This window comes from Cyrtonyx montezumae, unplaced genomic scaffold, assembly GCF_038088225.1.
Source record: "Cyrtonyx montezumae isolate F1298 unplaced genomic scaffold, pur_monq_1.0 scaffold_17, whole genome shotgun sequence".
Lineage (NCBI taxonomy): Eukaryota > Metazoa > Chordata > Aves > Galliformes > Odontophoridae > Cyrtonyx > Cyrtonyx montezumae.
The window spans coordinates 6,365,263-6,380,259 of record NW_027071903.1 but is presented as its reverse complement, the minus strand read 5'-3'; the positions used below and the strand labels follow the sequence as shown (position 1 = coordinate 6,380,259).

The 14,997-nt window shown below is 33.9% G+C and overlaps 1 protein-coding gene across 1 annotated transcript in view; it reads right to left on the bottom strand.

The window, feature by feature from the left end:
* LOC136046561 (transcription initiation factor TFIID subunit 4-like) overlaps positions 1–14,997 on the bottom strand; it is a 126,981-nt gene that overhangs the window by 86,960 nt on the left and 25,024 nt on the right. Inside the window, exons 8-10 of the mRNA XM_065733158.1 lie at positions 12,539–12,644; positions 8,318–8,432; positions 2,094–2,263 (exon numbers count right to left, since the gene is read on the bottom strand). Coding sequence (XP_065589230.1) covers positions 2,094–2,263; positions 8,318–8,432; positions 12,539–12,644 — 391 coding nt within the window. The remainder of the gene's footprint in view (positions 1–2,093; positions 2,264–8,317; positions 8,433–12,538; positions 12,645–14,997) is intronic.

Below are 14,997 nucleotides of genomic sequence, written 5' to 3'. Positions count from 1 at the left end.
TCTTTTACTAAAACATTAAAAAACATGCCCTAAAACGAAAGCGATCATTAAATATGAATAGATTTAAAGGTAGAAAATAAGGTCTATTTAAGTCATACTCAGGTCAAAGAAGAAGAAGATGTATTTTATCTTATTTGTCAACAGGCATAACAAAAAACAGAAGAATGAGGACACACATAAGATGTTTTATTTTCCTAATGTGCCTGAGAAGGTCACAGCCTCCTGTGCTTAATCCTAGTGTGTGTAGGCACAGCAACTCATGGTAGTACTGAGTTTCATCGTGATATTACATTGTCATTATTTTAAATGCCCAGTAGCACACACTACTAAATTTGTGTGGTCCCATGCAATCAACAAATCTGGCCACACACAGTGAAAACCAAACTTATAAAACTTCAATATCAGCTGAAGGAATTCTCTTCTCAAGAGCCATAGATCCCAGATAGTAGCCACTAGTGAACCCCACAGATACTTTCAGAACTATAAAAGGCTTCATATAAAGACAAAATAAAGCTCTAAAAGTGGCTGCAGGAGATCACTAGGAGTGGCCGCTCTTTTGGATTCACTGCTTTTGAGAAGTAAATCCCTGCAGCTGCTTTTAAAAGCTTTGAAAGTTTCATTTCAATTATCAAAGCCAATAAAGCTTCAAAAACAGCCATAGGGATTTGCTCCTCAGAGGAGCAAACCCCAAAAGGCAGTGATGAACAGTGTGATGGGTTCTGTGGTTCTTAAAGTATGCACAGATTCCTGCAAGTCCTACACTTGTAATTACAGCTCCACGTTGTGCAGCAGTTGTTACACCCAGACAGTTCATTAAGGCTTATACGGCAAATTTATTACTGATTTCCCATTCCAGTCTCCATTTCCTTTTTGTTTTCTGACACCTGTATAAACCATAATGTGACCATCCTTCACAACACTTTCTCAAACAAATTTCATGACTATCTTTCTGCCTTCCCATCTCAGCCTGCGATAAGCCATCTCACAAAATGTTGCACATATGCTTTCCCACACTGCATTACATAATGACATCGTCGTATCATTTCAACATAACTAAAGGATGCAAAATTCATTTCTCAGAATGGCTTCAACTTAAAAGGGGCCTAATTATAACACAAAAGTGAAGGTCAACAGGAAATTAATGAAAAAAGTTGCTGTAACTGCAATATGAAAAGGCTTTCATTAATTCAATGAATATAAACACAGTATTTCAAAAACATCCTTCAAACCTTAAAACTCTACAATCTTAAAAACCTAATGAACTTAAGCAAGACCTTAAAATCACGAGGACAATGATTCCCTACAGATTTTTGCATATTTATGAAATTTCTTAAAATAAACAAATAAACAAATAAATAAAAAGCCTCCGTACACCTGGAGCTCTGTATCTTAAGACTTTGATGTACCTGTACCTGAAAACATTACCAAAATGATGGTAAGAAGATACATTCAGGCAACAAATCATAAACAATATATTAATTATGTATATAAAATAAAATACATACTGAGCATGCCTAATAACCTTAAAGCATCATTAATTTTGACCAATAATTTATTCTACTGAAATTTATTATATTCATTTTCAAATGACAGAATAAATAAATGAACCTTTTGGAAAAATAATGTAAGAAAATCACTGTGAAGTTAAATAGATGCAAGCGTTAAGAACTGAATTATTGGTTTGCAAGGGGAAAAAAAAACTTGACAGATAACTTCAGCAATCTGTTAAATCTTACTCACATGTGTCCTCTGTGACCTGAACTACTTAAATTACCTCTGTTTCAACAATCTCATGTGTAAAACATGAAGAAGGATTGTGAGAAATAATTAATGTTTCCAAAGAGCTTTGAGATCCTTGGATATAAAATACATGGGGAAAGCATGAAATATAAAAGTACCGATACAATGTTTTTTTTCCAATTTGGTATTGCTCAGTTACTTTTATCACAAAAACCTTGAAAGTTTAAGAATACAAGATTATGTCATAAAAGGCATAAGCCCTCTTGTTTATAACAATCTTACGTGCTAAGCATATTCGGTTACTCAGAACTATATAAAAGAAAACTACCAAAAAGAGAGGACATGTTTCTCACCCATTTCAAGTATGCGTTTATGAAGAGGTATAGCAGCAAGAAAGGGTTCATCTTTACATGACTGTATCTGGGTTCCAACCAAGTCAGAGTTGGTAGCCAAAATTCGGGCGCTTTCTTCATTTAGATTAACACCAGCCATAGAGGCAACATCATTGATGTCATCATCATCTCTATAATGAAAATACAAAAAATAATAATTATTATGCATGTGAAACACTCAATTAACGCATACAAACTAAGTGCTACTCCAAAGCAGGAAAGAGGCTTCCTGTCTGAGCCAACTTAAGTGACTACAACCAGGGTCTCAATTCTCATGTTAAATATTCTAGATTCAGAATTAACTATTTCTTGATCAGATTAGGAAGTTCTCACAAGCAGGACCATTGGAGATGCCTTTTCTTTATCTGCAAGAAACAGCAATGAATTCACAGGTAAATTTTGTTTCCAAGAATGGTTTAACTTTACAGTACTATTTTCCATAGCAACATACAAAAACAGTTGAATATGTCATCTAGCTTTGGAAAAATGAGCTGCATTTCAGACGATGATAGCAGCATTCCCCAAGCCGCTGTTTGCCCTGCAATACCCTTCCTAACAGCTTGATGAAGGACTAACTGACAAATTTGAGTTTCAGAAGACAGATCATATCAGTACCTCCTAAGCATCTGTTATCTCCTACCTCTAAAAGGTATGGCTCATAACTGTGGAAACAAACCATCTGTTTTCAGCACTTTCTGCTTAGGAGCTACTTGTGACACAAACACTTATTTGAGTGTATTCCAGCAATGACTACACAACTGTTGAGAATATACATATGGAAAAGATCCATGTACATCCAACTTCACACTTCTACTACTAAATAAAACAAACAGAAGTTTAATTCAAAAGATCTATTAAAAAAAAAAAAAGTCCTTCTACGTGCTCTAGAATACTTAATTTTACCTGCTAAAAAGTTCAATGTCTACAGTACAAACCAAAACCACAAGTAAGGTTTAAGAACAAAAGGAGAGGAATCTAGAAATCCAGGTCTTCTGTGTCCCTCCATGCTTATCTAGATATCCGCCTTAGAGTATCCAAATTTCCTGGAAAACTTCTATAGTTTGTAAAGATATTGGTTTTGTTTTCTTTTGAGGGAAGAAGTTAAGAAGGGATTTTTGTCTGTATAAGCCTGGAGAAATATGCTGAACACTTGAGGCTGAAAATGGCACATTTTACAATGATTTTCAGAAAAAGCTTGTTACTTGCACAAGTCAGCTTTTGTTATTTTCCACAAGTGCTAAGAACTTGTGAAGAAGAACTTGAAGAATCTCTTCTTCAAAGTGAAATTCCTAAGGATACTGTCACTTTTCACAGAGCATCTTTTTGTCTTTCTAAACTTTTACTTTGATTATCCAAAGATTCCAAGTTTTAGCTTTTCTTTTTGGTAGGCAGTATCAGAAAGACAGGTTTTTTTGTTGTTGTTGTTGTTTTTTGTTTTTTGTTTTAATTTGAGTAGAAAATAGGAATTCATAGAAATTATCAAAATCAGTGCAAGAGCACTTACAAAGAAGACTATCCATGTAACTCCTGGACAGAATTATTTCCTATCAACTTACATCAGCAATTTACTACCACAAAGTACAAATACTTTTATATCAGAAAGAAGATAGATGTCAAATATTTTCATTAATAATGCTTAGCAATACAGATTTTCCAGCCTGATGGTAAAATCTCTATCATTATCCTTTTTGACTTTGAGGAATTTCAACACAGAGGAGAACTTGGTTTTGGATACTAGCACAAACACATTTGTATACAAAAAAGGGCTAGAATTTTTACCATACGATTTCCCACAAAAGTCAATCTTTAACTCCATGTGAATGTCTTCAAATGTCATTCTGTGGAACAAAGATGCCATCCAGTGGTTGGCTAGATTGATGATTGCTGTCTATCTTTCCTTGTTCATCCCTGCACATTATTTAACAATTTCGTGTTTCCTGGCAGAAATGACTGTGCTCATATTAACTACTTCTGGTTTTACTGAGCTAAAATCTGAGCCTTATTGGATAAATCCAATATCCCAATATGCACATTATTTTAAGGTAGGCAACATGGGTTTTCAAGCTTCTTTTCAAATGCAAGCTTTGCTTCTTCATCCTATATTTAACCCATTTCAACAACTCCTCTCCCCCTCTTACTGATTAAAAACACTCATGCAACTACAAAAAAGCACCTACTTGAAAATAATGTTCAGAAAAAAAAAAAGAAAGTATTTGCACAGTTTTCTATAACATACTTGAAAGATTTTGTTCAAATTAAGGCAAGACATTAAGAAAATCTGGAGGCATTTTATTTATGAATAAATCTTAACTGTGTGACTACATAGCAATATACACCCATTTTTAAGATTTGAGCTCAAGATGTCCAAATCTTCAGTACTGAACTACTCCCAAATAATTTACATTAAAAAATAAATAACAATACATTAAAAAGTTGAGATAGCATATGCCATTGATTCCCCCACTTTTTCCAAAGTGAAACTTCTTGTTTTTATAGCAGTCCATGCAGATATGCAAGACCCTATGTCTACAAATTAGCTGAGCAGAGATCAGCTACAACACTGGATGGAATCTGTCACTTGAAATTACAGTAACAGCCACTATTGTATTACATTTTAAAATAGCATCAATTTTGCTGATGCAAATTTTATTATAATGCTTATTCTGTCTTTCATAGATTTAATTTTGAGATTCATCTCTAATACTGCTTTATCATACAATTCATCCATGAAGTCTATGTTGGATCTTACCAGTGCAAGAAAAAAAGGGATGACAAGAACATTGTTATACTTGTGATCAGCACTTTATTATTAGTAGTATTATTTTTACAAATGTGGAAAAAATACACGCTCACCTCAGAATCTGAAATGTTAATCTGGAAAAAAATACAGAAATTTAAATGACAGCTTAAGATTTTATATCATATGCCTTTCTGAGATGAAGTTATCCATTTAAAACCTACATTAGCTTTCTAGCTCTCCCAGAAGGGCACAGTGCTTTCTGCCTTATCATATGCAACATCAAGCATTTGAGGTATTTTGCCAAAATTATGTGTTTAACTTTTACTTAAATAAACTAAAGAGATAGAAACAGACTTATCAGATTCAGATTCAGATTGCATGTCTTTTGAGCGGGCAAAAGAAGACTGAAATACAGTTAATTGCTGATTTCTGGGTGTACTCTATTTCAAAACATAGCCACTAAACAGTATAAAATGTGAATACTAAGATAAGGTTCAAATGGTACCAGTTAGTTCATGACATGAATTCTTAAAAAAAAAAAAAAAAAAATCACTGAGGTTGTAGAGAACTTGATAATTATGGGCTCCAAAAGGTCATGTACAACTTCAAATTACGGTCCCAAAAAAAGCAAGGTTACTGCGAAAAGGAAGGAGCATCAGCCTCGTCAGTACACTCAAGCAAATTATCATCATCATCACACACATTAAGGGAATGCTTCTGTTCACTTCTTGCCCAGTTTTAAGTACAATGCCTCCGAGCTTTACTCATTTCTGTTAGAAAGTGGTAGGATACTACAGAAGTACAAACATGTATCGCTGTCCTTGTAGTTAGGCAGAACTGGGCAAGCTCCTGGTGTAACCAAACTGCTCTGACTCAGAAGCTGGAGTAGCTGACCACCCAATGTGCCTTCCAACTAACATGATTCTGACTTAATTTCAGGGGGAACAAACACTCCCACTTTTTCTTTATATTGGCCACAATCTGAAGCGTAGATAATAATTACTTCAAGAGCTTACTATTTTCATTGTCTTCAGTGGTATATAACACTGATGGGAGTTGTAACGTTTCTAAATGAGACCGGTGATGGACACAGCAGCTGCAGCCCAATGCAGGCCCCGTGCAAACTTCAAGGGGCCGTCTGCTTCATTTCCCCTGACCACAGAAAGCTCTACTTGTACTATATGATAGTACAAATATAAGTCTGGATATTTACTATAAAAGAAAAAATATTACAAAGAATGGAATTCCAATTTCCATCCCCTAATGTAGTAGAACGTCAACTAAATTGAATGGTCTGTATTTTCCACTTTAAAATATAACAACAATACATTTTAATATCAAAAAAAGTGACGTAAGATTTCAGATATACATCATCTTTGCAGTGCAGATGCCTCAGGGTTGAAGACTGTACATCATAGAGCAGATACCACAATATCCGGTGGACTCATGTAAGCAATCATGCAATTAATTAATTAATGCTGACATTAGAGGCTAAGATGTAATTTGTAACATTCCTAATTGCTACATCTCTCATGTAATTCCTTCCACTGTTTCTCAGTCTAGAATGGTACCATAGGTTTCAGAATGTAATTTAATTACAAGAAACCAAAAATAGGCAAGTTCACATTTCCATACCTAGTAACCAACACCATTCTCAAAAGAGTAAAAGGCTAGAGGAAGTTATTTAAAAAAAAAAAAAGTGGAATATAGAATTATGAAACAAATATGCAATAATGAAACACTAAGGGCAAAATAAATTTATACATAACACAACTATTTTTCAAAATTCTTGCTTTGCTTTAGATGCCAGTTTGCCTTCTGGCTAAAAACACATTCTTCACACACGCTGGGAATGTTGAGGAAAACTAGTCAGCATTCAGAGGATTAATACAGATTTCCAGCTCTGTGCCTTTAGGCTTAATAGTCAGACATCTATTTGTCCTCAGGAGAGGTTAGGGGTTGAAATGCAAATATGCAAACAACTGAATTCTTTGTTAAGATATCAAGAAAAAGCTTGATCTTTGCTGCTGTTTAATAAATCCCTGCAATTTTATGGACTTATTTAAATGCAGCATTGTGTCTTACTATTTTGAAGGAGAAAACAATGCAAGGAAACAAACACATTCATTCCGACTAAAATTTGTTCTCTAGAGGAAAAATGACATACACCCTTGACAGCTTATTTACCAAACTCACTAAAGATTTATTGATTTATCAATCAGTGCCTTGAGCATTTGCTTCTCCCCAAGGGAAAATTAACAATTCCAACTAACCTAATATATTCTATGTATAAACTAAGTGAATGCAAGAATCAATCCTGGCACAGTTTACAACATCCAGTTGAAAAAATGCTGTCCCTTTTGGTATATGTAAAATTGAAAGCTATACTAACGAAGAATAAATGCTCATGTTGCTTACAAACATAAAAAATACTTATTAAGACAGTACAATTGAACCCATAAGACATTTTAAATCATTTAAATACTCAGTGGGAGGCAAAAGCATTGGAAAATAAAAAATTGAATGATTTTGCTTCTAGATTAATACTAAGTACTAGCACTATTAGTTGCGATACTGACATGCCTCAAAGCAGAGATATTTCACAAAGAGCTACAAAATCTCTCTTATTGCATCTGAAAAAGCCTAAGCCTGCAAAATTAATTACTGGTTTGATGACATCAGAGAAGCATAAGTATTCCTGGATTTTCATTTCCTTCTGGAAATTGCAAGATGCGATGCATGTAAGACCAGTTTTTCACCACAAACAGTTAACATATCCAAAATACAGAAAAAAAAAAAAGGCAACAGAAGTTTGCAGTACAAAAGAACTGAAAATAGCAGCTCAATGCACCAGTGCTCCTGTGCTGAACTTTGCAGCACCAGATTACTATAGAAACTCACAGAACACTCCAATCTCTGCCACAAAAGTAGGCATATGAAGAAAAGATAAAGCAATGTCTTCTCTTAAAAATACACATACACATAGAAAACACACTAGCAAGAACATAACAGTGTTTTCTGTATGAGGAGATGGCTGCAGCTTAGCAGTCATCTATCAACAGGATGCCTTGTCATCACAATTAGTATCTTCTCAGCAAGATATATTCCATATGAACATTCAAATCTCACATAAAAGCAGTGGTGTATTTTTTAAAGCTGCATATACGTAATTGCATTTACAAGATTTTTTATTGGAACTCACAGAAGCAAAGGCTTTATTAAACATTCTAAAGTGTATTTAGAGAAAAATCCTGAAGACATACCCCACCACTCCTTTTTATTTTTTTTTCTAATAGAACTAAATAAGAAAATTATCATCCAATCACAGAAAGCAAGCCAGGAATTATTGTAAAACAGTGCCCTCTGGTGTTAATCCAATTCTGAATTTTACATTTAAGACCCCCCTCTAGCCACCCTTCTGCTTTTTTTTTTTTTTTTTTTTTACCTGAAAGAACCACCTCCAGGGTCATTCAGCTTGTTTTTCTGATTTGCAGAGACCTGAACACCAAAGCCCCCAGGACTTTTGCTGGCTTGTATTGTTGGTGCCTTCCCTACTGTGCCTGAAAAACACCAAGCGATGTTATTATGAGCTGTCTTAGACAATTTACATCAAAGAACCTTCTGTCCAGGAACTAAATTTAACTGTCTGTAAATTGCAAACAAAGGAAGTTATTGTTTTTAAAGATTACACTGCTGAAGAAGAACAACTTTAGACACAAAATTTATATTAACATTACTGTTTCTTCTATATTTACAGAATACTGACGATTCCATACATGAAAACCATTGGCCAATGTTGGTTACAATGCACACAAAGGCTGTGTTTGCAATTGCCAGTGAGCCATTTTTCTTTACATTCTGCACAACATATCAAACCATAATTTCAAATATTCTTAACATAGATGATTTAAGTCAGTCAGTCAGTCAAGATATTAACTATCCCTTTCACATTTTCTTATGCAGTCATTTTTGATGCATTGCTGAGTTCAAAATGTTACTTAAAAGTATTTTTAGATGCTTATCTGTATGCAAAAGACACCATATCATTTTAAAATTTGACATAAACTCCCTCAAAAAGGTTTTCTTTCACTTTTTTAGTTTGAAAATGCTTTTTTTATTTTAAAGTATTACAAATTTGTTTCTAGATTTTACAAGTCTCTATATATTAAAAAATGGGATTTCTAATTGAGCCAAAGTGTGGTGTACATTCAGCTTCTTGTGAAACTAAATTAAAAAAAAAAAAAAGGATATTAATTCCTGCCTGACATTTGGAAAATTTAATAATAAATAATTATAAATTTATGTTGTTAATTGGTAAATCAATGAACATGTAATATTTGTCATTAGAAAGACACTGAAACAGTATTTGACTTAAACAGTACTGACAAATGATAAAGCCAGAGTAAATTCTCCTTTCATACTTTCTTAGTTTGGTTATATTTTGTCCATTTCTTTTAACCCCACCTATATGTTGGCACGTGTAAGAATTAATTCATATGTCTACTTGACTTAAAGACATTTTACCTTTTTATTGGTATTATCATTCAATTGTATTGAGTTACAAACTACAGTATTTAAAACTGAGAAGTACATGAAAGTTCTTCCTGCACATCTATGGATCAATTGCCTAAAAACTGCATGGTATGAATCTTAGTAGCAATATGCTATTCCTTCTTTGATGAATTCTGAAAACATAAATCACATCTATCACAATAAATCCTTTTAGCACTTCTTTGCTGAAACAGAAGTGTTAGCTTTACATGAGTCCATCATTCCTCTTTTGCCTTTCAAGTCTTCATCTAGTGTAACATGCTCTGAGAGCAAAATTTGACAGTGTTCATTCAGTTATCCAATCTGGATAAATATATTTTTGTTTGAACCCTCAACATTAGCAAATACAAAACAAGATTCAGGACTTCAAGTTCTAAGTCTGAGAAATAAATCTACTTGGTTATCAGAAAATTCAAGGTCTGTGAGATATCACAGATAGCATTATTTCATGGCCCAGACCATGTACCTCTTTCAGATGAACTAATTGAAAGTTTTTTACTAAGAGAATTACAAGGAAAGAAATTATATAATAATAAAAATGAGCAGATCTCTGCTTTCTAAAGCTAGTTTTTAGTTTTTGTGTTAGCCTTGAAAATTCCTGCAGTGGCTGAAGTAAGGGAACAGTGGTACTTCTCTAGAACAAACGTTTTATTCCTTTCCAGCTAATATCAGTGTTTTCTTTTCCACAGATGATAACTTTTGACCCCAAAAATCAAGTAAAATGTATAGCAACAGAGTATTTAACATGTTGGTTGGAGGAAAACTGTTTTCTATATTCGAAATTTTAAAAATGTCTCACTTTCTTTCATCCTAGTACATAATACTACTCAAATGGATCTGACAAAATAAATAAAAGTTTGAGGGTGACAGTCTTCCAATTTAAATCACAACTGTGTGCAATTAAGGAGTTAGCCAAAAAATCTGGCTCAACTACTAATTTACATTATAGCATATTTTGAAAATTAAAATCACCTGCAGGTCTAGATTTTTCATGAGATTGGTAATGATGTACAGAGTCTTTCAACACGGGGTCCTTGCTTCAAATTTCAAGTAGCACAATACAGGGAAATAAACCCACATTTTGGAGCACGTAGGTTCCCACTTCTGTCTTTGCATAGGCTAAAAAGCTGCAATGAATACTCTGGCTAGTTATTTTACCCTTTGGCTTCATTCCTCCATCTGTAAGATTCAATTCACAGATACTTTGTACTGGTAACTGTTTTGATAAAAGAGTGTGACTTTTTCCTTAAATAATTATAATGTTACTTTCCCTGGAGTGGATGCATTTACTAATACAGAAGTTATCAGAGCCTGCCATTTATCTATACTACAGTTTTGGAAGCATTAGTTTGATTGCATGGATGCATTAATATTTTTATTAACGTAAAAGCACTCTGGAAGTCAGATCAATTTTGGCATAACCATCCTTGAAAAGTCACACCCAACAAAATTTTACTAATGTAATTTTCTTTACAGACAATGTTCTATTCCAGTATCTTACCTTTTTCTATAGGAATAGTTAAACCAGCATAAAACACAATTATACTGGTGTTTACAGTAGAAATTTTTAACAATACATCACAATCAAGATGTACAATTATCTGGCTGTATGCCATAGGCATTTCTTAGAACTGAACACACAGGCAGATTTTTCTCCAGACATGGGCTGCAGAATATAGTCTTCACAATATTTTTTAAGTTCTGTTCTGAATGCTTTGTATGTGTAATTAAAACAGTGTAGTGGTGAAAGCACAGCTTTGCATGAATTGGCCTGTATGAATTTTTGCCTTCCCAAACCCAAACTGCCAGTTAAGTTGTATTTCATTGGCCAGTCAATGGCTATCATGAATAAATCTGTGATCTGAATTCACCATTTATATTTATCACCAACGGTGATGCCAATATTATGCAAATTTTTGACATACTGTTCCCATCCACAACTTAAGAGACTGTATACTGACTAAGAACAGAAGTCAAATCAGCCTTCACTCTCAGACATGGGTCAGAAGTGAAAGTTAGCATTCTAAGACACCGAATATGCTTCCTGTTAATAAACTCAAGACATGAGTGTCAGCACTATCAAGTATATACCTTTTCTGACAAGTAAATGTATATCTTTCTAACGTAAAAAAAAGCCTACAAAAGGATTATGCTGACAGCTCCATGTCTATTCAGCCTTTGGATTCTCCAAAGTGAACTGAACAAGTTTAGATATCAACTGCTACTATTTGTGATTTTTTTATGCTTCTTTTTTCCCAAGATGAATAAAAAAGGTGAAACAATCAAGTCAAAACAGGCAGCAATAGCTTTAATGTATATTTAAATTAGTTTGATTTCTGATTCAGTACCCCAAGACGATAAACTCTGTATTCCATTACAAATCCTCAATCATCTAAATCCCTGTATCCAAAATGATACTCTTCCATTTTATATTTGGCATATTCCAATTATATGCCAAAAATAAAAGGCCTAGTGGTAGAAAGAAACAGAAGGATATTTATTAAGAAAGTAAGAAGGCTTCAAAATCCCTCTTAAAAAGTGGGATGTATCAGCCAGACATTCACCTCATCTGTGCACGAACCCATGAGAAAGCTTGTGTATACCACAAGACCTCTTTCTCCCCTGGCATGTCAGGTTGCTGCAAACTGTCTCTGATCTCACCAAAGAGTAAACATACTGGCAGAAAAAAAGCAAAAGCATGTGAGTTGAGAAATTTCTCTAACTCCTATATTGACCTCTGCAGCTATAATGTTCTGCTTCAAGAGCAAGAGTTGAAGTGGGAATTCTATTCCTCAATTATAATTTGAGGGATTCTAGAAGCTTTTTTGGACCAAAGCTACAGTGTGGAATAGTAAAAGTCAAATTCCATACAGCTGAGTAAGGAAGTAAGCAGGTGCAAAATGAGTTCTTAGGTAACATCAAAACAATTTACTACATAGGCCTGAAATATTGAAACTGCACAGTGAAAACATGCACTCCTCAGCCAGTATGAAGTAAAAAAAAAGTGTCAGGTCTGCTAATGTCAGCACTGTAAGTTTTTCCCATGCTACTAGTTTGTAATTACAATGAAATTCATACACAGGTAACAATCTCACTAGAACATTTAAACCCATACCTTGTGGTCTAATGGTCTGAGTTATTACCACTGGCATCCTAATCTGGGTAGTCTGGCAAGCAGGGTTTCGTTTCACAGTTTGAGCAGATGTTGACTGGATAATCTGCTATTATTAAAAAAAAGTATACTTATATTATACTCTTTATACACAAACACACAACGTAAACATACTAATACCTGCAGTTACTAATATAAGCATATAGATCTCTACAAGCACAACCAGCTAGTGACAAAAGTCATATTCATGTAATACATGTGGTTGTGTGTGTGTGTATATATGCATATTCTGCTGTTATGTTAAAAAAAATTAAATAATATTTGACACAAATATTGTATGTCACAGCCTTCATAAAAAATCAGTTTAGACTTTTGCCTTCACAAACTTTCCTAGGAAGAAAAGTATATTTGCAGAAGAAAATGCTGCAATAGTTTTAATGGTATATATCTACAGCTGTTAGGTCTCTCACTATAAACCTATGCTTTTTAAAGGAAATGCACACTAGAAGTAAATTGCAAAATATTATGAGTTCCAAAGTCAGATGTACACAAGAAGGAAAAATAATGTTTTGAGATGATTATTTATCTTTAACTGCATATCCTCAACTGTTTTGTTTACTACTAAACCAAATTCTGAGGTCCTTACCCAAAACAGAAACTGGGTCAGAAACTTAGAATTTGGCACATAAATAATTTAAAACAAAAACAAAAACAAAAAAACAAAAAAAAAAACCTGTAAGGGTAATTTCTAAGGGTAGCAAAAAGAAATTGAGGACAAGGGAGGCACAGACATAACGAACAGAAGATTCAGTGACACACAAATGATGCTGCAGAGTGGGGAAAAAAATCCATAAACTGAAAATAAAACACAGATGGATAGCTGCAAATAAACTACAACAACTCAGTGCTGAAGATACTGGAAGTCATGTGCTCCTCACATTCACAACTATGTTAGTCCCATTGCATAATACTTCCCTTTTCTGAATTACAAGTCGCTGTCTTGCACCATCCATTATTACCCCCAAGAAGACAATATGCAATGTCATGCACCACTACATGAAGTGAACAGGAAACAGTGCATTTTTAGCATCACTAGGAGTTATTCTTACAAAGTATATGCAAATATATTATTTAGCTGAACAACGAAAGACCAACTATCTGACTTCAAAGCATACTACGGAGAGAAGGAAAGGAGAAATATATACACATATATGCATACTTATATACACACATTTTCATATGAGATGTAAAAGTAGAGAATAAAAATAAGTTGGGGAACAGACAGGCAAATGTTCCATCAACAGAAACCAGGGCTCCCAAATCAGGTGAGAACTACAAATAGGAGAAGAGAGTAGTGAGGGAACAAGAATTTAATATAATCTGGAGTGGAAAAAAAAAAAAAAAACAAATAGGGACATTTTGAATTAAGGAAATTACATTCTGTACAACCTAAAATATTAAAAGCTGTGAGGTCATAATAAGCCTGTGGATGTAGAAGTATTAAGAATTTCTAACTTGCAGAAAGATAAAGGGTAAAAAACAAAAAACAAAAACCAACCAACCAAAAAAAAAAAAATTAAGGATTCAGCTTCAACTGTAGACACTGAAGGAAAATTGAGTATTGGAGTATTCCAGAAATGGAGTAAGTGGGCATAAATGTAATAGGTCAAGACAGGCAGTGAGTAAAGAGCAGCACTCAGAAGGGAAAGAATAAAGTAGCTACCATGTTTCAATCTGGAGAAAAATATAGGCAATAAGTGAAAAAGAGAACAAGTTGAATTCGACTCCATTTTCAGGCACAAAAATTTCCATGCACAAGTATATTTTCAAAAGGAGACAAAATAGGCCAGAAGTAAAAAATGGCTATTTGATAGAAAAGCAGAATGAAACCACTTCTACAGTGATTTATTTTACTGAGTTAGTCTTCAGAGAATAGTGAAGGAAAGCAGTCGTACTTAAAAAATCGGCCAAAAGTCAGGCCAAGAAGGAGATGAGTGTGACCTGTGGACAGAAGTGCCATAGTCTTACAGCCATCTGTTACTAAATTATTTCTCTGTGAACCAACCAACTTCCAGAGTTCAGAATCAAATTCTGTTTCACTTGGTAAATATTTTCAAGCAAATACTCTGCAAAGTGGGTTCATTAACACGATTAAAGATAGGCTAGTATATAACCATTTAAGATGATGTTAATAATGACATTATCTTTAGTATTAAATACATTCATAAATACAGGATCTCAACACACATAAAAGTGATGGAAGTATAGAAAAACTTTTCCATGCGGTGCAGATCAAACTCAGTATATTCAGCTCTGTACTGAACCTGGGCAACATTTTCAACTAACTTAGATTTCAGCTTCTATGTGGTTTTAAGATACATTTCAACACAGATGTGATCTTAAATCTGGCAGCAATTAAGGAATTTGGTTTTGAAACAAAATGCACAACCTTCTTTCCAAGT